At 38.3% G+C, this 27,111-nt stretch overlaps 1 protein-coding gene across 2 annotated transcripts in view; it reads left to right on the top strand.

The window, feature by feature from the left end:
- flfl (serine/threonine-protein phosphatase 4 regulatory subunit 3 flfl) overlaps nt 1–27,111 on the top strand; it is a 426,810-nt gene that overhangs the window by 300,905 nt on the left and 98,794 nt on the right. For both annotated transcript variants that reach the window (XM_067140579.2, XM_067140581.2), the window contains exon 14: nt 22,975–23,144. In XM_067140579.2, coding sequence (XP_066996680.1) covers nt 22,975–23,144 — 170 coding nt within the window. The remainder of the gene's footprint in view (nt 1–22,974; nt 23,145–27,111) is intronic.

Raw genomic sequence — 27,111 nt, 5'->3', positions numbered from 1 at the left:
CAGAGTGGGTTTCGGCCCTTGGGTTATGTCCCATAAGAGGCCGCGGCTTGCCATGGTCCATCAGCTCTGTACTCTGATCGGCCAACCGAGCAGAGGAAAGGTAGCCACGGCTCTACCGTGGCTCTACGCCTCAGCATTCGGGAGATGGGTCTGGGGCACAGTGCCGGACTTCACACCTGGGCCCACCCGTCGGCTGTCCTGAGAATGGTTTTCCGTGGTTTTCCATTCTCCTACACTAAGGCGAATTCCGGGACAGTTCGTAGTGTAGGCCACGGCTGCCCACCCCCTCACCTTCTCCGCACATCTCCCAGCGTGAGAGACGGCGTCACCGTTAAGAGGCCCGCCTCCCTCTTCAGGGGAAGAATGAAAACGTTTGGTGGTGGTGGTGGTGGTGGTGGTGGTGGTGGTGGTGGTGGTGGTGGTGGTGGTGCTGGTGGTGGTAAAAGAAATAAGGCCAGATGGGCCAAGTGAAAGTCTCAAGTCAGAATAGCAGTATAATTTTCTTGTTCACCAAGTTGCACGATGTTAAAAGCCCAAGATGGTAATGGCCAAATAATAAGACGGCACACAGGTCCTTGGTGCTCCACCATTCCATAACGATGCGAGACTGACTTGTGAGGGGTGGAGCCTGGGTTATATAGCACAATGGAAAAATCTTGAATCATAGGTAAGAGAGAGCCAGCGTTTTTCAGAACAGTGACATCACAGTCACATACCCAAGGGTGGAAGTTGCAGCAGGTAAGCAAGGCAGTGGCAGTAGAAGGCAGGAATGTAGAATTATGCTGAAACTTGCATAGTACTAGAAAGAATATTACAATGTCAGTAGAAGAAAGTATCCCTTCAGTTTGTGGCATATTTCAGCTCTGCTGCCTCCAGGTGATTGGATTCTTGCGAGTGTACTATCTGTTGCACCTAAAACACCAGAAAAATGGCATGTTTCATTAGAGCCATTGATTCATGTAGCAGTAATGGTGTTATATGTTTTTGAAAACTGTCCAGCTGACTGGACACCAGGACTGAGGAGGATATAGGGTTAGCGCCAGGAAGGGTATCTGGCCATAAAATAGGACCAAATCCACATGTGCGACGCTGTTCGCACCCGCGACACCACAGGTGTGGGAAAAAGCGGTAGGAAAAGAAGATTGATAATCTCTTGGATTCCTTCTACTGAAGGAAATACTAAGTGATCTTTTCACGGATGCTTGCGCTTCAGAAGTTCTATCAATTCCACTAACTGTGAAGCTTTTGAAATTCTAGCATTTTGACTAATCATTACTTGAAAAATAGGGAACATGCATGATCCGGGGTTTTAATTAAAAATATGCTAATCTGATTCAAAATTTCATGCAGAATTCAAAAATGTGATCAGAATGTACAAATAATAACTCCAAACGTGATAAAAATCTACGAAAATGTCACGTCACGCAAGCACGCGATCTCATTGGTCTGACGTCATCGTACAGGTTGACTGAATTAGCAGACGAAGTAACACATAGTGTGCTGTGAGAAACAGGATACACTTCGCGTATTTCTACTTTACGTTAGTGTCTAGTATGGTTAAATTCGAGGTCTATACATTGGATAATAATCTGAGTGGTATATTTTAGACTTAAAATGAATCCTGCGCAGACAGTGAGGCAGAAAACTTATAAATGGTGTAGAGTTCCGATGTGCAATAGCACATCGCATACCATACCAAACAAATTGTTTATAAATGTTCCAAAAACGCTAAAACTAGGGAGAAATGGATTTTGGCGAGCCGGAGAAATGCTGGTGATATATCGGAAAAGTCTACAGTTTATTTTTTTGAAGATTTTAACGTAAGATGAATTTGTTTGAATTTTCAAATCACTTTTCCATGTCAGCTGTTCTAGTGGTAAAACTTTAAATTTTAATGTATGATGCTTTATTTAAATGCTTCAATTACATCTTGGAATATGAAAGTAAAAAACAGTGCATTAAATAATGCTGATTATTAAAGTATTCTCCTAACCTAACCTATGTTTTGGGTGATCCATGTCAAGATAATAAATCAAAGGGGTTATGAACCATTTTGACAGCTCTAATTCTACCAATATATCTTGGCATGGGACAGTTATGTATGTCTTTATTGAAGAGCTTAATTGGTAAAGAAATTTAGGCTATATCTAAATACTCTATAATGTAACAAAGAATAGGCCTGTACATCATGAAAGGAAACAACGTGAATTTAACAAATGTATAACTCTACACTAAACCAATGCTTGTCTGTTGGGGTCTTATAAGTTAACAATGCTCAATTATAATAATTATCATAATATTAATGAAATAAATAACATAATTGCACACAGGTGAAAATAGTGATGTAGGTGTTTAAAATATTATCCAACTTAGCCTAAGTTTTAGGTTATACAAGCCAAGTCAATAAACAGAAGGGTAAAAATACCGCGCGAGTTGGCCGTGCGGTTAGGAGCGCGCAGCTGTGAGCTCGCAACCGGGAGATAGTGGGTTTTGAACCCCACTGCCGGCAGCCCTGAAGATGGTTTTCCGTGGTTTCCCATTTTCACACCAGGCAAGTGCTGAGGCTGTACCTAAGGCCACGGCCGCTTTGTTCCCATTCCTAGGCCTTTCCTGTCCCATCGTCGCCATAAGACCTATATGTGACGGTGTGACGTAAAGCAAACAGAAAAAAAAAGTAAAAGTCACAGCACCCAAAGACATTCCTGTATTGAGCAACTAAAATGTCACCGGGACACTTTTCTTTCCTGATATGCTCAGCTTGTTAAAAGCCAAATGTAATTAATGGTATTGGCTTCACGCCCCGCTAACTACTTCTACGATTTTCGGAGACGCCGATGTGCAGGAATTTAGTCCTGCAGGAGTTCTTTTACGTGCCAGTAAATCTACCGACACGAGGCTGACGTATTTGAGCACCTTCAACTACCACCGGACTGAACCAGGATCGAACCTGCCAAGTTGGGGTCAGAAGGCCAGCACAGTCTGAACCACTCAGCCCGACTTGTGAAAACTAGATGAAGTCATATTTATCTTTATCATGTTTAACTTTTTCCCTCCACAAAGATATTTAATTCTCTTTCATGGGCCCTGGAAGTGGGTAGGCCAGTTGTCCCAACCATAAATATATATTTTTTTGGGAATGATAGATTATAGCCCTACAGTACTATGATCTTTCTTTCCTTCTTTCTTTCTTTCTTTCTTTCTTTCTTTCTTTCTTTCTTTCTTTCTTTCTTAATCAGTGTATCCTTCAGGTTTAGTTTTCTCTCGGACTCAGCGAGCGATTTCACCTCTACCACTTCAAGGGCAGTGTCCTGGAACGTGAGACTTTGAGTATGGGATGAAACTGGTGAGGAGGGCCATTACCTTGCCCAGGCGGCCTCACCTGTTATGTTCAACAGGGGCCTTGTTGGAGGATGGGAGGATCGGAAGGGATAGACAAGGAAGAGGGAAGGAAACGGCCGTGGCCTTAGGTGCCTGGAGGAGAAGTAGGACAATACGAAAAACCACTTCGAGGATGGCTGAGGTGGGATTCGAAACCCTTCTACTCAGTTGACCTCCCGAGGCTGAGTAGACCCCGTTCCAGTCCTCGTACTATTTGTTTTCAACTTTCATGGCAGAGCCGGGAATTGAAACCGGGCCTCCGGGAGTGGCACACATTAACCACTACACCACAGAAGCGGACTAGTACTATAATGCTACCTATATGTTTATGTTAGTGCTGAAATCCGATTTCTTACTTTACTAATGCTGAAAGCCCGAAAATGTAGTGTTCTTCTTTAATAGGGGAATCAGTCTAGAAGGAAATGTTGAAAGTGATGTGATATCTATCCCGGTTCATTGTTATCCTAATACTATGGGTTACAGTACATTGCACGTATATAAAAGACGCCACTTACAAACTTGCTTGTTATCCGCGAATTTCTGCGGCCACAAAAGTCGCATTTTTCAAGAATGATGACATCTACACATGGTAGATTGTCTGACTGTGCTGTTTCGAACCTTTCTTCTGTCATTTCGAAGTTATTCGCGATCGTGAATAATAAACAATCGGCTTTTAGCAACGGCTGATGCACAGCGGCTGATAGAGCTCCATGCGGTACTGGATTGTGACGTCACAGCGCGCCGCTTACGTCAGAGGCCGTTTCACTCGCCTTGCGGAAAGGCACTATTAAATATTTTTTTAATGGTAGAAAACAAGGCAACATACCACAATGCATACGTTTACGTACTATTTCATTGGTGTACTTTTCAAAAAAAATATTTTTGAAAATGATGCATGTTCCCAATTGTCAGTCATGCGTTTGAAAGGGATTCGATCTCGAACACACTTGACGGCCTAAGAGACGATCTTCTGTACGAAGACAAAGAAATACGTGACGAATCTGAATCATCTGATTGCAATGACTGAATAAACAGTTAAATGCCAGAAAATTGATTCCTAATGCTTTGTGTGCTTCAAATTATTTTTAAAAATATTCGTTTCTGAATTACTGTAGGCCGGCTAATTGAATACAGTAAGTGATATCTCTTTCATGTATAATCAGTTATTAAATGTTATTCTTCTGAAGTTTTTTTCTAATTTTATTTATTCTGAATTAGTTTTGACTGACTAAAACTATCCAGTTATAGACTACAAACATGGGTCGGGAACATACTTCTTTGCCAGAGATTCTCTCTCTCTCTCTCTCTCTCTCTCTCTCTCTCTCTCTCTCTCTCTCTGTGCACATTGAAACTTTGTTGTTGTTTTTCCTTTTTTTTTTCCTGCACAAAATTTGCATGCTGCAACACATTTTCCATAATTTTCTGTGAATGTGATCACTGTTAATGTAAACTATGCTTTGGAGTGTCTAACAACTAAAAATTTACTTATGAAAAGTATCTAGGGCAAAGACCAGTGTTTATTATCATATTTTCGTCTCCCATGTGGTTAGATGCTAGTGATGCATACATACACCAACAGTATGTGTAGCTTGCTGAGTGATCCTGTTTCTGCTTGCGCTTTTCAGTTGTTGCCACCAAACTGATGATCAGTCATTGAAAAAGTTTTCATGACTGCACATTTGAAGAGAAAAAAAAAAAAAAGAAACATTTGTGACATAAAACTTCTATCTAATCATGGCAGGAAAAAACATGTTAATTTTTATTTCCCCCCAAATTTCCATTTCAAAATTGGGGGTGGGAAAATTAAATAGGGAAAATCTGTACTTCTAAAATTTATAATCGTATTATAAAAATCACATTAAAATCTGGGTTGTAAGTCCTTGTTTTTGGTTGTTTGTTGGCTTGCTTAATTTGCCTTAGCATCCCACATTCTTGCTTCATATTTAGTTTATTCTTTTTTAACGTCATTCTGCAAGAGAAGTTCATGCTTAAAATACAGCATTTGTGTAAAGTGTATTTGAATTGCATTACCTAAAGAGAGTTGGATAGACTGCACATTATCCAGGTAAGGCTATTTCTCAGTATAATCTATGTAACATTTACCCAGAGGTCTGGGTATTGCTAGGTTACCCAGATAAACCATGGTCTACCCAATTTCCATGCTTTATCTATACACACCATATATCAGACAAGTCGAAAGTTGTCTTAATCAAAAGTCATTGATAACTTTTGCTATTATACACTATAATTTATACCGTAGCTGTTGTAAAGGGTTCATTTTTATCTTCATACAATGTATATCTGTCTTTGTATATCATCTTCTTTTACTGGTAATTCTTAGAGGCTTTTTGTTGTTAAAATACTTCCAAGAGGGACGAAATTATCTCGAAGGAAGATGATATTTTACAGTATCATCGCCAGTAGGAGGACATAGTAGCATGCGTGTTGTTAAATGCTTCCTAACATGCAAGTTAGCCTCATGGTTTGGGTCATGTAACTGTGAGCATGGCATTCAGGAAATGGTCTGTTCAAACCCTACCACAAACAAAAAACTTCATGATGGGTCCATATTGACTTTACAAGTTCTTGGTTTTTAATTCTTAAAGAAATTTTGTTTATGGGTCTTCATTTCAACACTTAAAATACTAACACTCAAATTAAGTGATAAACATAATCATTTAAAAATGTTGGTACATATTTCAACCTTATTAGATCATCTTCAGCCAGTTACAAACATAGAAATGACATCTTAAAAACTATAAAATGTGTTGAACAGACCAAATAGTAAAATGACGAAAAAGATGTATACATGAAAAGTTAAAAAGAAAAACACATTATGCAGTGTCTTTTTGCTTCAGTTTGGTGGAAATTGATGAAGTGGGTACTAGAAACAAAAACTTGTCTTACGTTTATTTAAAAATATAACATATCAGTTTAGGGAAACTTCTCTTGTTCATTGTACTGGATGGACTTTAAAAGTGTAACAGTGAAAAACTGGTGTGTGATAGGACTACTGTTTGGAGGTAGGGGTGCTGTGTCAGTGTTGAACTGGGAACATGAAAAGGCTTTGATTGTCTTTAAGTTGTTAAATGACATCGCCTTAAACATTATTAAGGATTCACTAAAAAGTCTCCATCACCATCTGTATTTCACAGGATAGGGAGTCAATCCTCTACTAAACGATGCATATTTATATTCAACAATGCACAGGGTGAGTGAGTTAGCCATGTAGTAAGGGGCACACAGCTGTGAACTTGCATCCCGGAGATAGTGGGTTTGAGCCCCACTGTCGGCAACCCTGAAGATAGTTTTCTGTGGTTTCCATTTTTACACCAGGTATATGCTGGGGCTCTACCTTAATTAAGGCCATGGACACTTCCTTTCCACTCCTAAGCCTCTCCTATCCCATCGTCGCCGTAAGACCTATGTGTGTCGTTGCAACGTAAAATAAATTGTAAAAAATTCAACAATGCAAGAAACTGTGAAATTGTTTCGCGGCCCCTGGGGTCACTTTCTGTTTGTAAGCTGAAATTGCTCTAGGAGAATAAATAAGACAACTTGACTCCTGAGTTTCTAAAGTTTAATCTTAAATAAGACCAAGAACACAAACTGTATTAAAAAAAAAAAAAAAGAGCAGAGATTAATTTTTTTCAACTTAAGAGCAAAATAAAAATTTTGCATTAGAAGGAATCTGTTTTAAATGCCAAACTGAAACTCTCCTAATAGGACTCACCACACGCTTGTTGTAACAATTGCAACTCGTCAACAACCCACTAAAATCATATGCCCAACCATTGGGCGACAATTGTAATTTTAACAAGAAATGCTCCACTGTTACAGTGCAAATTGTGACTTAGAGATATTCACAAGAAACCACATGAATGACTAAATTTATTGGGTGCTGCACAGAAAAAAAAAAAAGGATTTTCCCCCATTTGATTAATAATGAAAATAGCGTTGAAGATTAAGTTGGGTGAAACTGTAATGAAATTACAAAAAATAAATACAGTATAATGACATTGTAACGAATGGCAGCTTAACGAAATATTCAGAATAGTGAAATAATTTTTAGGTCCCTTGCCTTTGCCCTATTTAATGTGTGTTAAAATATTTCATTTTAACCGAATGTCAAATTTTCTGTGTAACAAATTAAAATGTAGCCATTTTGCTTATATTTAACATCTTTTTTCTTCAAAATATAATTGAAATTCATCCTGTTTCAATCAGCGGGTATTTCTCTCTGTACAGCTAATACCAAACGGCACGCTCTATACAACACACAGGTGAAACTACCCGATCAAAGGGAAAGATAAGCACACACATCACAATTCTGACGAGTGTGTTGTCTACCCAACAGCACGTGAAGATTATTTTATTCAGTTTTGGTGTACCGGTGTTGAACGTCATTATGTAGGATTAATTTCTTATACATAAAAAGCAAATTAAAGCCAATTTTCTATTAATAAAAATATCTTCAAATATTGGGGTGTGCAGATTGGACTGCAGTACTCAAGTTTCCAGGATACGGTTCAGGTAGCTGTTTTCCATACATGTATGTGATTGGTCGAGCTGGATATAGATTTCAAAGTAACCGATACTTAAGAAGTAATGCTATTGGTTGGGTAAGAACATCACATTTACAATCATCCAATGAATGTTACAGTTTCACATCTACCTTCAGTACTGCATTTCGTTTATTCACATCTCACGACACGTTCATTGTTTATCTTTCGTTCGTGAAGCAATGTGTGTATTAGTGTGCCAGTTAACTCTTTCGCCAGTATGGATCAAAAGAAGCAAAAGCAGTTTCCTTTAAAAGAAAACTATGAAATACTTCAGGAAGTGGAGAAAGGAGGAAAGAAAGGATAAATAGTGAAGAAGTATGGCATCACCCCTTCAATACTATCTACTTTACTAAAGCAGGAAAATGAGATATAGCAGAATATTGATGCTGATGCCCTTCGCCCCTGCGGTTTGTCGAAATGCGGACCAGAAACATTCCTGTCAGTGGCCCATTGTTATGCGAGCGTGCACGATTCTTTACACGTTTGCTTGGATTTCTGGAATTAATGGATAGTACTGGTTGGCTTCATAGGTTCCGGGAAAGATATGACATATTACCCTCAAGGTTGTGAATGGTGAAGGAAAGTGTCCCAAAGGAGTTTGCATCTTCATGGCAGATGGAGGCGCCATCGGCTGCCTGGAAATAATATTCGCCGGCAGATATTTATGATGCAGACGAGAGATGAGACTGCATTTATTCTACAAATTAAATTGAACAAAACGCTTGAATTCAAGGGAGATAAGTGTTTTGGAGGCAAAAGCTCTAAAGAACGGATAACGGCTCTTTTGTTGCACCACCTCCACAGGGACGGATAAACTGAAGCCACTCATAATTGGGAAGTTTGGGAAGTCAAGGTGCTTCAGGGCAGTACAACATCTACCCTGTTAATACAGGCACAACAACACGGCATGGATGACATCAGTGATCTTCGAAGAGTGGTGGTTGTGCCTAGAATGTGGGATGAAAAATGGAAGGGTATGTATAGGTACTTAAAGGCAGAAACAGGTTCCAAGAAGGACATTTCAGAAATCATTAATTAACAAGGGGAGTGTGTATATGAGGATCTTCAAAAGGCAGAAGTATTCAGTCAGCAGTATGTAAAGATTGGTAGTTACAAGGAACTCCAGATAGAGGAGGTGACTAATGCCAAAGAAGTATTAAAATTTAAATATGATAACAATGACATTTACAATAAGATACAAAAGTTGAAAAGTAGAAAAGCGGCTGGAATTGATAAGATTTCTGGGGATATACTAAAGACAATGGGTTGGGATATAGTACCATATCTGGTAGCCCCTGTGTACAAAGGAAAGGGTGATAGACATGAAACTGAAAATTACAGACCAATAAGTTTGACATGCATTGCATGTAAGCTTTGGGAAGGAATTCTTTCTGATTATATTGGACATGTTTGCAAAATTAATAACTGGTTCGATAGAAGGCAGTTTGGGTTTCTGAAAGGTTATTCCACTGAAGCTCAACTTCTAGGATTCCAGCAAGATACAGCAGATATCTCTGATTCTGAAGGTCAAATGGACTGTATCGCGATTGACCTGTCTAAAGCATTTGATAGGGTGGATCATGGGAGACTACTGGCAAAAATGAGTGCAATTGGACTGGACAAACAGGTGACTGAATGGGTTGCTATATTTCTAGAAAATAGATCTCAGAGAATTAGAGTAGATGCAGCTTTATCTGACCCTGTGATAATTAAGAGGGGAATTCCTCTAGGCAGTATTATTGGACTTTTATATTTTCTTATGTATATATAAATGATATGAGTAAAGAAGTGGAATCAGAAGTAAGGCTTTTTGCAGATGTTATTCTGTATAGAATAATAAATAAGTTACACAATTGCGAGCAACTGTAAAGTGACCTCGATAATGTGTGAGATGGGCAGCAGTCAGTGGTATGATGATAAACAGGGTTAAAAATCGGGTTGTGAGTTTCACAAATAGGAAAAGTCCTCTCAGTTTGAATTAGTGCGTTGATGGGGGAAAGTTCTTTATGGGAATCATTGTATCTAGGTGTTAATGTAAGGAAAGATCTTCACTGGGGTAATCACATAAATGGGTTTGTAAATAAAGGATACAGATCTCTGCTCATGGTTATAAGGGTGTAAGGATGTAAAGGAGAGGGCATATAAGTCTCTGGTAAGACCCCAACTAGAGTATGGTTCCACTGCATGGGACCCTCACCAGGAATACTTCATTCAAGAACTGGAAGAAATCCAAAGAAAAGCAGCTCGATTTGTTCTGGTTGATTTCCGACAAAAGAATAGCATTACAAAAATGTTTCTAAGTTTGGGCTGGGAAGGTTTAGGAGAAAGAAGACAAGCTGCTCATATTGGTATGATAAATTTACTCATTCAGAGCAAATATTTCAGGTTCCCCATGGGAATCAACATCTTTATCATAAGTGGTATGTTCCAAGCTGTCAGCGGAGAGATGGCGTGAAATGCCATTCGTAGATGAATAAGTTTGAGTGGTGTCATTAAAAGTAGGAAAGATCACAATATGATGATAAAGTTGGAATTCAAGAGGACAAATTGGGGCAAATATTCGTTTATAGTAAGGGCAGTTATGTATTGCAATAACTTATCAAGTGAGATGTTCAAAAAATTCCAATAACTTGGAAATCATTTAAAAAATGGCTAGGCAAACAACAGATAGGGTATCTTCCACCTGGGCAACTGCTGTAAATGCAGATCAGGATTGATTGATTGATTGATTGATTGATTGATTGATTTGATGAACTCCGAAAAGAGGAGTATTCTTCTCAAATTAGGCAATTGCTCTTCTCACAATTGTGTACCTCACCATTTGAAGCATGTGAAAGTTTTATTTTTGCCTCCAAATATTACCTCAGTTCTGCAGCCACTGGATCGGGGATGCTTCACGTGGTGAAGCGACGTTGGTGAGCTTGTGTGGTCCTGCGTATGCTATGTAACATTGCCTCAGCGAGAGAGACATTAATGTCAACTTATTGGAAGCAATGCAGATGTTCAGTGCTGTATGGAGGTCACTGAAAGAAGTAATCAGGAATTGCGTTATAAAAGCCGGAGTGGGTTATGGAGAAGACAACATTGCAGAAAGTAAGAAGTTGGATGCAGAAATAGAGACCTGGAAGCATTCGTGTGATAAGTTGGATGTGCCATCAAGTGTAAATTTCTGATTATGTCAACGTGGACTGTGATGTGTTAGTGGAAAAAGAAATCACTGAAGAAGCGATTGTGGCAGATTTTAAAAGTGATAGGAATCCATGTGATGTGGTGGAAGAGGAAGATGTGCCTCAACCGTTTGACTCTTGTGCATGCAACAGACATGGCACGTAGTCTTCAGGATTTTCTTCTTTCACAAAGTGATGTGCCAGAATCGGTGGTTGCTGACTACCTGGAATATTTGTTTGTGCCTGAGACTGTTCAGAAGAAAATCAGACTTTTTCAAAAAAAAAAAAAAAAAAGTCAAGGGCATAATATACCAGTACAGGGTAAAAATTTGAAATGCTGAAAACTTGTTGCAAGTACCTAGGCTATATATCATTACTTCATGTATATGTGTGTATCCTAATTTTCCTCTCATTTAATAAATATGGTATTCAGGTTTTTTCTGTATAAATTCATGTTGAAATAACTCACATTTTTCAACAGGTTTAGCAATGGGTGAGTTGTTAAGAATTGGCTTATTTCTGTAACCGTTACTACAGCGGTTACACTAAACCAAAACTAAACACAGTAAAGGGAGGAAAGTAAGTGCAATTACACAGTACCAAAAACCACTACACACTCAGTGAAACGTCGGCTGAACCTACGCACAGCTCCGCTGATAACAACATTAGTGAATATCAGTAGGGCCAACTACATGACAATAAACCAGGAAGGTGGGAAGGAGCTGGGAACTAACCGAGGGCATGGATATGCCGTGATCCTTAATTTTCAAAATGTTATTTACAAATGGACTTTACAAATAAATTTCTAACAAATTCTGCCATGCGGAAAGGTACCAACACATGACGTTCTGCAGAGATACACCAACTATTAATATACGTTCTTTGACAATAGTTTCCTATAATTTCAAAGATTCAAACAAACTATACATCTAGTTGCAAATCCAGTTGTACAATGCAATTTAATAGGCAAGAAGAAACGTAATACGCAATTTCAATTTACAGTGAAGTTAAGCGTACTTTTCAAACTCTAGCGTACATCAAGTGACACGGAACTACCAGAGGCAAACCCCAAGGAAAATATATTAAACTACAATTTACATATTTAGCGAAACAAGGAACGGGGAATGCCTCGAAAACAATCAGGCAAGCCCAGCTGAAAAGCTAAGGCATCATAAATAATTAAGTGGCGAATCTAGGTGAGGTTAGGGCAGACTCCTATATGAAAAAGCAAGCGAACATTACACGAAATTTAAGCCGGAACGGAAATCAAGAGTGCTTACCCCAAAGAGGCCCATCCCGGTAGCGAGGCGCCGCTGACTGGATCAAAACTTCGGACCGTCAAGAGATCGAAGACTGACAGACAGACCACTCACAGACCACAGACCGGCCAGTGCATGAAATGGTGCCTCCCTCTATTAATAAGGGAAACCCTGGCCTAGGAGTAGCCAATCAGAACTAGTGATGAGCGATACCGTGATTTGTGAGTCACAGCGTGATTTGATATAGTGATTTTCTGATATCAGTGATTTTTAGTCGTGACGTGATCACAATCACCGCATCGTCCGTGCTGCTTGTTATTTGTAGCTTGTGATCAAGAGAATGCCTTGTTATTGTGACTAGGCTATCTCTGTGTAAACATTTATAAGAAAATCACCCACCTAAGGTTTTGCATTTAATAAACAGCCTACATTTTGGTTGCATTACAGACACGGTCGTTGCCAATTTACTTCTAGGCGTACAAACATACTCATTTTATTATTTACATTCTTTTTTTTGTAGACATGCCGAAGTTCAGCCAATATGTGAAGGAAAAAATAGGATCAATATTGGCAACAGTCGTGTTTTATACTGTAACCGATTATTTGGTATGTGCTAGGAAATGAAATTCTACACATTTATCTGGTACAAGTGAAAAATATAATGATGAATGACTATTCTCAGCCACCTAATGTAAGGTTAACGATACCAGTGCACCTTTCCCTAGATAATAGTACCGGCAGTAATTTAGAAAAATGTAAGGTATGGAAAGGCGTTGACCCAGCTGCGTGAGGGCAATTGGGAAGCTACAATGAGCAGCGGTCTCAGAGGCACGGCAATACACTTGAGGGATGTGACGTGCTGACCACACGGCTATCTAATATCTGGAAGCCTAGAGCTGCGCAGAAGCTGTAAATGAAAGCCAAGACCTTTCAAGGCCTGGAGTGTTCTTGTTCTTAATTCACTTTAGAGTAAAAGTGGTTTAAATGAAATAATTCAAAATTACAAAATTTATTCATTAGCTATTCCTTATCTTAGTCTGTAATTTTCATCACATTATTGTGTTTTAGATTTCACAAGAGCATGCTGATAGTGCGAGTCACAAAGCAAAATCAACCATGAAAAGTAACATTGGACAGACTCTGCTCGCACAAAGTATACCTCCCACAATCCACAGTAGTTTCTATGCTCATATGTTTAGAGCCCTAGTTGCTGAAAATATCCCCTGGAATTCTGTGCATAGTCATGTTTTCAGAGATTTGTTTACAGAAATACACCAACAACACATACTTTCAACATCTACATTAAAGAAAAACTACTTAGGTATAGGAGGTAATTTTGCCAGTCACAGAGGATATTTGGGAGTCCTTACATAGGGTTGTATGTGGACAAAACCAGCAACTCTGTGGGCAGGTACATTGCTAATCTTATAGTAGGAAAACTGGAACCCAGTTGGCATTTACTGCTCTCCTTTGTTCTAAGCAGCTTCAGAAAATAGAGCAATACATTGTGTACATCATCAACAAGGGGTTCCAGTTGTTGTATCCTGGGATTGTTGATGATTATAAAGACCTTCTCCTTGTCTCCAATGCTGCTTCCTACATGATTGCTACTCTACTTCTCGTTAAAACTTTCTACCCTTCTTTAATGTTCATGTTACTTGCATGGCCCATGCCTTGCACAGACTCACAGAAATAGTTAGGGCCAAGTTGCCTGCAGTAAATAATCTGATTTAAACAACGAAGAGAGTGTTCTGTAAGCTTCCATCAAGAATAGCCATCTTCTGAGAGAAATTCCCCTCTATTCTTTTCCACCACAGCCAATCATCAGCCGTTGGGGTTCCTCAATGGAAGCTGCCCTGTATTATATGGAACATCTGTGATAGACAATATGCCTTTAACAGACTGCATGTGTGTCGTATGGGCAAAGATCTGCTAAAGGATTATTCCAGTGTTCAGAGAGACATTGCATATATTCAGGCAAATTTTTCATTTCTTCCAGTCAATCATTACAAAAATAGAAAAAAAAGTAGAGTCTCAAACAGATATATTTTGTAATTGAGGAAGGTGAGAATATTATACAAAGTACTAGGGGTAAAGTAAGGGATAGAATAAAAGACAGGTGGGCTAGTGTTTTGCTGTAAAATCTAGGTAATTCAGTGCAGGAAAGGGTACATTAGGTAATGGATGGGGAAAAGTAGACCTACCTAGTGAAATTGAACTGAAAAATGTAGGTAAATTTTGCTATGCCCCTCCAACATCTGTAGGTGTAGAACACATTTTTTCTGCTTTTAAAATTGTTTTAACAGACAAAAGACACAGTCTGACTGTGGAGAATTTGGAGAAGATTATTGTTATGTACTGTAAAGCAAACTACGACTGAAAAGTGCAGCAGGAATGTTCCTCACAAATAAATACGCATACCAATTTCCGCATTTAATTTAATTTTAGTACAGTATTGATGAAAATTTGTTTGTTTCCTAATCCATAGCTGTTTGTAATAAACGCCTGTTTAATTATGCCTTCATTTTGCAACTATTCCTATTTAGAAAGGGTAGCCTATACCACATTACTGTACTTAACGTAAAAAAAAGTATATCACATTACAGTGTAGGTCTATTTGTCATATTTTAAAGTCTATTTTCTGCCTATTTTTAAAGCATATTTGAAGTGCCTATATTCTCTTTTAAAAACCTAGAAAAGGCCATTTTAGGTGCCTAAAATATTTTTTTAGAGTCTAAAATCCCAGGTCTGTACATGCCGATTGTTGACTACTGCTTTCTGGCAAAGCAAGTGAGAGGTGCTTGCATTCCAAATGTTTATTCAGATTTGAAGCACTTCTTTTTAAGACAATTCCTTTTTCTAGAAAACGCCATTTCAGTCAACTTGCCTCCTAATACTGAGCTCCAGTGACAATATGCCCCCGGGCATTCCAAAATACAGGAGAAATACATGTTTGTTACTATTCTAGGAGAGTACCGTGTACCACGATTTTTTTGAACGCGCGCTTAAAAATAATACCAACTGATATTGCAAGCGATGCCGAGGATTATATGTGTTTCAGTTGTTAATATATTCGGGAGGAATGTGCTCAATTCCTACAAATACATTATATACTGAACAATATGTTGACGTCCTTAAAAAGTGAAATCAACAAATGTCCGTACTGTTGGTAATCAAGGCGATGCTGCTTCCTTGAACGCATCGCTTCGCGTGGATACCGTTGCGGCAGCACGTGTCGTGATATCAAATACAAATACAGTATTTGTATTTGGTGATATCACGACTGATCACAACATGGATCACAGTCACAGTTTAAGTAGCAACATTCTAGTTCGGTATATGGAGTTAAGAGGGCGTACGGTGATCACTTGAAGTAAAATCTTGAAATCACGGCTGATCACAGTGATAGCGTAGAAAGTAACAGTCGTTACTCGTGATTTATTGATATCAGTGAAAAAATCACAGTTCGTGAAATATCGCCCATCACTAATCAGAACGTATGAGCCCGCCTATCGCCACCCAGATTCACCAATCTCAATTCTTACTTCAGTTGCGAACTTAACTCATTGGGCCCGAGCCACGGAACCGTTCCGTGCTTCGTCTCGGTGGACCAAACGCCGGACCACGGAACTGTTCCGTTGTCTCATTTTACTACGTACTTCTACTTTTCCTCAAGAGATGGCAGAGTGAGTTGCATTTGTGATTTGTGTAGGGACTCTTTCTTTGCAATGTTATATGCTCTTTGGTAATATATATCGATAGTGTGCTTGGTAATATTAGTTTGAAGTGGGCTATCTCCACCTTTGAGATTCGCTTGTAAACAAGATGGCTGCCAGTATAGAACTGATATTTACAGATATATAACCCCTTTTAGGAAGTAATGATGATTAGGTATGTAATTTTTTCAGTGAAATTAGTAGTAATATTAGCACTAGTGTGAGCAATGCTCCTGAATAACAAATAGATGTGGAAATCGAAGAGAAAGTGCAAAGAGAAAACTGGGTTACAGCTCAGCTGGCGGACTGAGTAGGCCTACGGTCCCATGATGCTAATAAAATAAAGTGTTTTACTGTATTCCTTGTTCCGCAGTTTGTGGTATGGAAGCCTTTTGTGTTCATGTATATTTAAATCTTTAATGGTCTTGTAACTAAGAAATTTCTCATGATATGAAGCGACACTATATTTCCTCCAAAATAATCTCAGCGCCAATGCAGTTTCAATCTAACAAATATGCAGGGCTCAATGGGTTAAAATACTTTCTCAAATACATACTATCACGAATCTTCCATTTCCAGAACAGTCAGAACATACTTTCTAGAATACATAACCAACAAAAGGCAACACACCCTGTTCAAAAATTCGCGTCACAAATTTTCTGGACTGTTCCAGTCAATATAGAAATGTTATCTACTAGTTACAACCAACCTACGTACAACAATATTTCTTACACTGTACAGGTTAGGTACATGAATGGAATACAAATGAAATATTCTATCACCACACTTCAGATCATACAGTAAGTACTACGGAAGGTTTACAAATAAAGTCTCCAATAAACACACCCCACTTCCAATATATTCTACACCTGTGACAATTTCAGTATAAAAAATTTCACTTTAACAAATTAATTTCTGAGGTCCCCAAAATTTTGCTATGTTGGTATTTTACTGTACTACTTAAATTGAGCATGAAATAATTCTTCCAATATCCCAGGGCATTCGATCATGAGCTGATGAAAATCCATTTCTGCTGGTCTAACCTTACCTGCCACTCATTCATCTCTGAAAATAATAAGGTACTTTGCCAGGTATGACTTCACTAATGAAAGAAGCTGTAGATTGTTAAATGACTTGATTTACTCCACTATGAACCCTAATTGAGCTATGGTTCATCATAAACTCTCAACAATAACACACATTCACAACTTAAACATATTACTGTACACAAATTATACACTCAATGAGACATTCCCACAGCACTGCTCTCAATACCAATATATTTGAGTCTTCCATCATACAAGTAAAGAATAACAATATTTGTACGATGAAGACAAACGCACTACAAAGAAAATAACAGCTACTGTTCGTCAGCAAACTGCGTTTCTCCTTCACAACAAAGAGTTCAAACTACCATAACCACTTGCGTGTCAAAACATCATCATAGAGTAAATAACATTGACAATCACATAAGTTATATGTAAGACTGTGGTACCACCACCTTTCCTACTGTTTAGATACAATTATTTATTAAGTGCATCCCTGACTCTGTTTACACAGCACTTTTCCAGCTTCTGGACCTCACAGTTGTTCTTTATTTGTATGGAGAACTGGTTAATATTTTCTCGGCAGATTCCCAAAATATTGCACGGTTGAGATTACAGCACAAGATATCGCAGTTTAGCTTAGTACCCAGTATACATAACAGCCACTCCTCAATCCTATGGCTTGTCCCAAGCAATGTTTAACATACTTAGCCAACACGAGTACACATTTGTGAAATTTATGAGACAAAATATTTACAAGAATGTACAAATTGTAGTTTTTAAAGCAGTCATCACTGTGTCAGTAGCAAAATCGCTACAACTCACTCGCACAAATCACAGTAAACAACGTTCTTTGTCCATATCTATATATATAAAATAAGAGTTTAGTCTGTACATTGCTCAGAATTTAAGAAGAATGGGCTTTTATATCGGTCATGTCCACAGTAACAAGGAAATTAACTTTTTACTTTCCTGTAATTTCTGTCTGTCTGCATGTATGTACTGCAACCATACCACCCATGCCATTGCCCCATAGAACCATACGACAGCATCATTGTCCCCATAACTTCGGGCTACCGCCATATAGCACCATACGCCAAGGCGTTCGATGGTATAGGACCTTTTTAAGTCTAGAGTCAAATGTCACCTCATCTAGAAAGGAAGGAAAAATAAACTTCAAAGTGATAGGTGAACAAAAGCTCTTTCGACCTTGCTAGGATCAGTTGCACTCCTCCGTTCCAAAGATTCAAACCAATGGCCTCCCAGGGGCATGATGCGTTCGCGGCATAAGATCTAAATATAACACTAAACTACTTAAAGGCATAAATGAACAGGAGAAAATTTAGTATGCAACCTTTTTCCGGCAAAATGACAAGCAAAGAAACGTTTAAAAACCTATTGATTATTCCTTGATAAAATTATGATTAATTGAAATCAACCCTGAATAATTCTACAATAATGAAAACAAAATATACAATGTCCGATGGACTAAATATGAATTAGGAGATGTCACTCCTTGCATTAATTATTTTTTCCAATTCTTTGTATTTTATCGTTTAAATACTGTAGTTAATCGTTCCATTCCCTTTTTGATATGACCATAAGTACACCTATATCATGATTAATTTTAATCTTTCTTAAGAACAGAAATATCCTTTAAAATGCGACAGTTCTCATTACAAGCCTTCTTCACTATTAGAAGAAAACACATTATCTATGCAAAAATTGGGGACAACTTGGAGTGGTCGCCTATTTTAAATAATTATACTACTAATTATTAAAACAAAGGAATAAGCTAACACTAGTGGGCAAAATCACAACCATCAGAATGAAATTAGACAAATGTCAGGTCCAGAAATCAAACCCACATCACAATGAATCCGATGACAAAAAACGAGCCAGAACCCGTTTTGGAATTCAAACAAAAACATTAAACACAACTCAGGGTGCATATTCAAAAATTATGTATACTTTAAAAAAAAAGTATTAGCAATTTACACATGCAACTGGCTGTACAACACCAAAAAAAAAAAAAAAAAAAAAAATTGTGTGTGATGAAAAAATCCATGGTCTGCCTTGGAATTCGAACCAGTGGTCTCCAGGATGCCACCGACAAACGGGTCTCTAAAAACTCCCTATCTCAAATATTCATAAGGTCAACAAAATCATACAATACTGGCGTTCCAGTTATTTAATTTCTTTACAGAAATAAACATGAACGAGTTAAAAAGAAACCCTTTAAACGTAATTGGGTTTATGCAAAACCCCAGGTTAAATGCAACATAAAAGCCTTCCAGTCTGTCAAACACACGATTTCAATATAAATATAACATAACAAACCTGTAATTAAAAAACCACACCCACACTATTCAACAACAGATAAAAATGTTGTGCATTTAATAATAATAATAATAATAATAATAATAATAATAATAATAATAATAATTTGTGTAGTTTTGTTCCTTGTTTAATAATGTGGTTTTTTTACAGGTATGTTATAGTGTAATATTTATATTGAATTTGTATGTTCGACAGACTGGAAAGCTTTTAAGTTACATTATTGATCAAAGAATGTTAATTCAGACCTTACTGGAGCAATTCAGTTCCCCAAATCCCTACACGAAATTCACTGTAGAATCAGAAATCAACAGTTCCTTTAATTTTCTGGACCTTAAAATCATGAGAAACAACAATGCTCTTGCCTTTGACATTTTCAGAAAACCAACTCTGAACGTTCAAGCAGGATTCCCTTCATCCTGGCGCTCATGAAAGGCTGCCTTTTATGTCATGATCTATAGATCAATTAATATCCCATTATCCAACAAAAGTCACAAAAGAAGAAATAAACAATAGGCCTATATATACCATAGCATTTAATAACTGTTATAATGGAAACTTTGACAAAATCATCAACAAAATGAAAAACAAGCCAAACACCACACTGGAAAAAGGAGCCTAAGGAAAAGAAGGGGTGTTATTGTTTCACAGTTTTTTTTAAACAGTGATTCATATCAGATCAGTAACATATTCAAAACTACAGTAGGTAGCAGGTAGGGACCTTTTTCCGAGGCAGCCCTGCCCAGGGAGTGGCACTGCTGCCAATGCTAGTCCCAGACCACACTGACCCGGTGAGTAGCATCTGGTACACTCTCACGATTTCGAGTGAAGACGTCATCTGAATCTACAGTGGAGAAGATGGACTTCGGAGTGACGGAGATTGCGGAAGAGGCAGCCCAGTACTCGGGGAATAGTATGAGTACACTATTCATCAGCATTTGTGTGGGTGCTCACAAAAACAGGCTAACCATCTTTTCGGTAAAGCTGAGAAGGGTATTATAAATTTACTCATTCAGAACAAATATTTCATATTCTCTATAGGTATCAACATCTATATATATAAGTGGTATGTTCCAACCTGTCAGCGGAGAGATGTCATGGAATGACATTAGTAGAAGAATAAGTTTGAATGGTGTCTTTAAAAGTAGGAAGATCACAGTATGAAGATAAAGTTGGAATTCAAGAGGACAAATTGGGGCAAATATTCATTTATAGGAAGGGGAGTTAGGGATTGGAATAACTTACCAAGGGAGATGTTCAATAAATTTCCAATTTCTTTGAAATCATTTAAGAAAGGGCTAGGAAAACAACAGATAGGGAATCTGCCACCTGGGCGACTGCCCTAAATGCAGATCAGTATTGATTGATTGATTGATTGATTGATTGATTGATTGATTGATTGATTGATTGATTGATTGATTGATTGATTGAATATTGGTGCAAATTCTAGCAGTAGGTGATGAAGTTAGTAGCACAACTGCACATAGTTCTATTATGTGAACAGTAAACAAAGATTCTCTGAATTTTATTTTTTCTTTGTTGTTGTTGTTGTTGTTGTTGAATTGTGCAGAGATTTAAGAGTAGAATTTGGGTAACACAGTGTGTGGTAAATATGGTGAGTCTGGGGAGAATTTCCAGTCAAACTTGTGCAACACACTGTGAATGGCGAAGGAAGTGTGGCGAGGCCATTCATTTTCTTGTTAGAACATGATAATTTTTCAATTTACTATTTCTTGCCTCTTCTGGTTGAAGTTTTTATTTTCTCTAACCAGCTACTGTACACATCCGAATTAATCATATGGTGTAGCTCATTGTGCAATGCCTTCAAATTCTACCAAACTTGCATTACAAGCTTCCTTTGCTAAATGCTCCTCAAATCACCTTTGAACTTGTGAATCACCAATATCACTCTGACCGAGCTCGATAGCTGCAGTCGCTTAAGTGCGGCCAGTATCCAGTATTCGGGAGATAGTAGGTTCGAACCCCACTGTCGGCAGCCCTGAAAATGGTTTTCCGTGGTTTCCCATTTTCACACCAGGCAAATGCTGGGGCTGTACCTTAAATAAGGCCACGGCCGCTTCCTTCCCACTCCTAGCCCTTCCCTGTCCCATCGTCGCCATAAGACCTATCTGTGTCGGTGCGACGTAAAGCAACTAGCAAAAAAAAAAATATATATATATCACTCTGCCTATACAATTTACAAATATTTTTACATGCTTGTTAACGTTTCCCTTCATATTAATGAGTAGCATCAGTAACATGAAATGATGCATTTGCTTTGTATTCCAAGCTCATTAAGGTTACATGGCTATTGACTGCAACTGAACTTGACTGACACAGGTAGTCCATCATGTGAATGGTAACTAGAGCCCAGATTTCCATGCACTATCAAATCTCAAAATATGCATGCATTCATGTACTATCATATAGTAAAACATGCACGATAAACTGGAAAATAGGCACTATCAAAATTCAGTTCCTTTCGAAACGTTGTACAACAACTAATTTCTCCAAATTGTCTTGATTTAAGCTCATCTGTGTATCTGTCAGCATATTCTTAGGCACAGAAAATGACCTTTCTATGTTACAAGAAGTGACAGGTGCATACTTAAATAAAGACATTTGGGACAAAGTGAGGTCAGATTGTACGTCTTTGCATTTTCACCACAATACGTCTTTCATAAGCTTGGCGAATTCGAAATCAGGATTTGAACGGATAATTTTGTTTAACTTATCTCTAGCTGCCGCAGCTTCTTCTCCGTGCGATGATGTTTTCAATAACTGCTAAAGATTGCCTTCTGCAATAACAAAGATGTGTGATGAGTGAGAGTTCCAGATAGGAAATTCCATGATAACAACGGAAGATGTTCAGTGCAAAATCAAGCTTTGTAAGCTGCTATCTCAGTAATGCGCATTCAAAATATTCATTATGCATAAATTTTCTCTTAAAAGGGCCAAAACATGCAAACATGCAGGGAAAAAGAACAGTTATTTGGATTCGTTAAGTTCATAAAAAGAATATTCACAAAGTTTGTGAAGTGTAACCAGCTTATTTAAAAACATGCATTTGCATGCTCTAATGATAACTTACGTGTTTTCACTCTGATTGCTTGGTGACATTGTTATTGGCTTCTTGCCTAAGTTGCTGCAGTTTTCTCTGCAGTCAGTGCACATGTGGGATTTAAAAAATGAAAAGTAACTTTCCAGTGTTTGGATTCTATGTAAACAGAACTCGGCTGTGGTTGTTCATTATGTCAACAGTTGTGTTAAGCTATATGTGCTTTCTTTCTTGCCTTCATAATACACAAGTATTTTTCTGTTCCCATCTGAATTTTATATTCCTCAGCTCTTCGGAATCAGTTTCTATGTACATTTAAATTTTAGTAGATTGTCCGTTTTTCAAGAAATGCAGGGACTGGTTTATCTGGTGTCCTAATCTATGGATGAATGTGTTGATGAATGTTTGAATATATAATTCACTTGGTTTGTATTGTTTTTCTTTTCAGGTGCTCTTAGATTCATGAGAAAAATTATTGCCTTAAGAGATGAATTCTACAATAGGTATATTATAAAAGGCAATCTCTTTGCCCCTGTCATAGACGCATTTGTTAGAAATAATGGACGCTACAACTTGCTGGATTCTGCCATCTTGGAAATGTTTGAATTCATTAAATTGGTGAGTTTGTCAATTAGTCTAGATTATATGTATTGATTTTATTTTCATTCACCATCATACCAAAAGGTGTGGCGATGAATTTTTTTTTTTTGCGGTTCCTCTGTTATAAGGGATATTCCCAGGAAGAGTGTTTTAGCATTGAAGTATACTATATTGAACAGAGCTCCAGCAGTACATTTCCATGAAGAGGAAATAGAAGAAATATATCCTGAATCATTATGATGTGGCCGTAAATTTCCTGTTCTAGGAGTAAAAGTCCTAAACTTGATACATGGAAAGAATTATTAAATAGCACTGAATATTACTTTGAATATTACTGTGCAAAAAATGAGATGATTCAGGAGAGGATAGGGCAAAATTGTCTAATTTAAAGAGGTCCTTCCATTATCCGTGTGTGTTTTTTAAGTAAGGGCCGTTTGAAAATAACTACACAATGAAAGATGATTTTCAAACACCACATTTATTTGCAGATTCTACATACTTTACTCTATTTTTCAACATAGCTGCCAGGTTTGTTTAAAAACTTATCGTACCTTACAACTAAGTTTTGAATACCCTCTTCATAGACACTTGCCGCCTTCTCCGAAAACCAAGAGATATTGATTTTGCGCTGGGACAGAGTCTGTTTAGCCTTCACCTTTACAGGGGAATCTTTTGTTTTTGTACAGATTTGAGTGTTCGATGACGTTTTTGACTCTTTATGCCGAAGAAGGTAACGATATGTTGAGTCAGATCGTAACGGGAGACGAAACATGGGTTTCGCACATCACGCCCGAATCGGAGCAACAGAGCATAGAATGGAGACACACACACACATTCGCCTGTAAAGGTGAAGGCCAAACAGACTCTGTCCCAGCACAAGATCAAGATCTAGAACTCTTGGTTATCAGAGCAGGCAGCAAATTTCTACGAAGAGGGTATTCAAAACTTAGTTGTAAGGTATGATAAGTGTTTAAACAAACTTGGTGGCTATGTTGAAAAACAGAGTAAAGTTTGTAGAATCTGAAAATAAATGTGGTGTTTGAAAAACGTCCTTCGTTGTGTAGTTATTTTCAAACGGCCCTTACTTAAAAACACGCCTCGTAACAAGTAGTAAAACGTACTCTCGATGACTAAAGTAGTGTGTAGCAAATTCATCTGGTAAAGGTTAGGTTGGATATCGTGGCAATGCGGTGAAAAAGAAAAAAGCCATGTTCTCTGTAACAATTGACCTGATATTTTCTTCACTTTACCTCGGTGAAAATATTTGTGGGGTTTTTTTTTGGTTCAAAAGTTTAGCCTTAGAAAAAGCTTTTTATAATGATTGCTGCTTGTAGAAATTCATCATATGTTTGAACCCCACTGTCGGCAGCCCTGAAAATGGTTTTCCGTGGTTTCCCATTTTCACACCAGGCAAATGCTGGGGCAGGCCACGGCCGCTTCCTTCCCACTCCTAGCCCTTTCCTGCCCTTTCCTGTCCCATCGTTGCCATAAGACCTATCTGTGTCGGTGCGACGTAAAGCAGCTAGCAAAAAAATTCATCATATATTAATGTTGTAGGGGTGAAATTGTCTGTTAAGATTGTCATGAATAAAATATTGACTTGTTAACTTGGACTTGGACTTTGCTTTACATGCACTACAATCATGAACATAAAGTATGTTAACTATCACAACATACGGCAACACTACACTGGACTTAACTCCAGACTAGGCTGATACCTTGCACAATCAGTTCAAGTGACCACTCCACACACTGAACTCTCAGCTCATGACTTGTCACCAACTTCTTAACACTAGTCATCAAAAAGACACTTTTTAAGACCTGCTTTTAAATTGCCCAGCGAAGAAGTTCTAGTATCGTCGGGGTACAGCCAGAATATGAGTGTTCTAGTTTCACTTTCCAGAAAGTTCGTGGAGACACCAAGATATCAAGACAAGAGAAGCAAGGCTGTTGCATGCCCACAGGCTGGCCATTAGCTCACCAGCCTGACCTGCTCATTCCTTTCAGGAAATACCAGAGGGGGCATCGAGAAGGATGACAGTCACATGACCATGTAACATTATTATTATTATTATTATTATTATTATTATTATTATAGATCAAATGAAAACTGAACAGGGGCCAAGGAATGAAATCAACCAGATTTATTTCGAAAGTAATCTCCAAAGTTACATGAGCACTTGTTCCACTGTTTCACCAAGCAGTAAATATCCTACTGATTGAACTCTTTTGGCTCAGATTGGAACGAGTGCAAACTCTGTTCATGACTCCATTTTCCAAGTAATAGTGCCGACCTATCACTGCCCTTTTTTTTAGCGGCCCACCCACCACACAGCCGTGATCTGTTGTAAGAGGACTTCGATATCTTTGGTCCATTGAAGTTCACTTTTGAAATTAACATTGCTGATTTCATTCTGGGCCCCTATTCCATTTTCATTTGATCTATTCTTTGGTTTTAACATATCATTTTGGCCTCTTAGGACCGTGGTTAACACTTGCCTGGCTTTATGAAGTTCCAGTTCTCAATCTTGATGGAGAAAGCAGTTCTTTGCTCTTCAGATCAATTTGCACAGGTAGTCTTCTTGCTCCTTCTGTAAGATATTGTGTACTCAGGTTCTGAACTTCAGTCTTCCTTGAACCAGTGTCTCGGAGACATCAGACAGTCTGTCTCCACTGCAGTTGCCCATGTCATGAGAAGATTAAGGCCCAGTTGCATAAAGACAATTGACTAGAGATCAGTTTAGAACTTAGTTTTTACCGAGCTCGATAGCTGCAGTCGCTTAAGTGCGGCCAGTATCCAGTATTCGGGAGATAGTAGGTTCGAACCCCACTGTTGGCAGCCCTGAAAATGGTTTTCCGTGGTTTCCCATTTTCACACCAGGCAAATGCTGGGGCTGTACCTTAATTAAGGCCACGGCCGCTTCCTTCCCACTCCTAGCCCTTCCCTGTCCCACCCTCGCCATAAGACCTATCTGAGTCGGTGCGACGTAAAGCAAAAAAAAAAAAACTTGGTTCCGAAAATGAACTGAGATTACGACTTTGTCGCGTTGTATAAACCTGAACTCGGTTTACACGTGTAGTTCAAATGTAATTGGAGTTCAGAAAAGTGGATGTTGCAACACCTCAAAACAAATGAAATACGAAATTGCTTTGTCCCTTGGATAATACAGGTTGAATTGAGCTGGCCTTGACTGTTAAAAATGAAATAATTGATAAAGAAATTCAGCCTATTCAATACAAAACAATAAGAAATATAATGAATTACATTCTCATTTAATAATAAGTAGAAGTGGTACCGGTTTCGACCCTAGTCCAGGTCATCATCAGCCAATTAAAACATGAATAAACAATGCATAGGAAAAGGAGATAAAAGATCAAGTACACTTCAGATCCGTAGAAGAGGCGATATAAAAATGAACGGGGGTAGACACTGTAAAATTCAGAAGAAGTAAAATGTAAGTCACTTAAAAGAAAACGGTGCGTAATTTTCTGAGTGGCAGTATGGCACACGCAGTGTTAGGCAAAGTCTTATAATGTTTATGAATAGCGGAGAACGGTTAAATGAGCTAGTTTTTAAACACTGTCAGGCACAAAGTCATATAATCGAACACATACGAAGATCCATAATCGTGCAGGAGTTGAAGATGAGTAGATCTGTTGAAGTAACTTGCCAGCTCCCGGTGATCAGCGCGATATATTTAACATCAGGCACTGTGGTTTCAAACGCCAAAGTAAAATGGAGAATAGCTTGATGATCCAGTCATTTTCTTCGGTTGCGGGAAAGTAAGTATATAGATAAATACACTGACTGACAGAGCAAATGCACCACCAAGAAGGAGTGGTTCGAAAGGGATGAAAGTTGGGGAAAAAACAGAGGCGGCACGGACGAATAATTTATGTTTATTTCAAACCGATATGCAGGTTACACAATGCGCACGGCATCGAGTCAGTAGGATGTAGGACCACCGCGAGCGGCGATGCACGC

This window comes from Anabrus simplex, chromosome 2 (genome assembly GCF_040414725.1).
Source record: "Anabrus simplex isolate iqAnaSimp1 chromosome 2, ASM4041472v1, whole genome shotgun sequence".
NCBI classification, from domain to species: Eukaryota; Metazoa; Arthropoda; class Insecta; order Orthoptera; family Tettigoniidae; genus Anabrus; species Anabrus simplex.
This window is presented reverse-complemented; position numbering and strand designations above follow the sequence as displayed.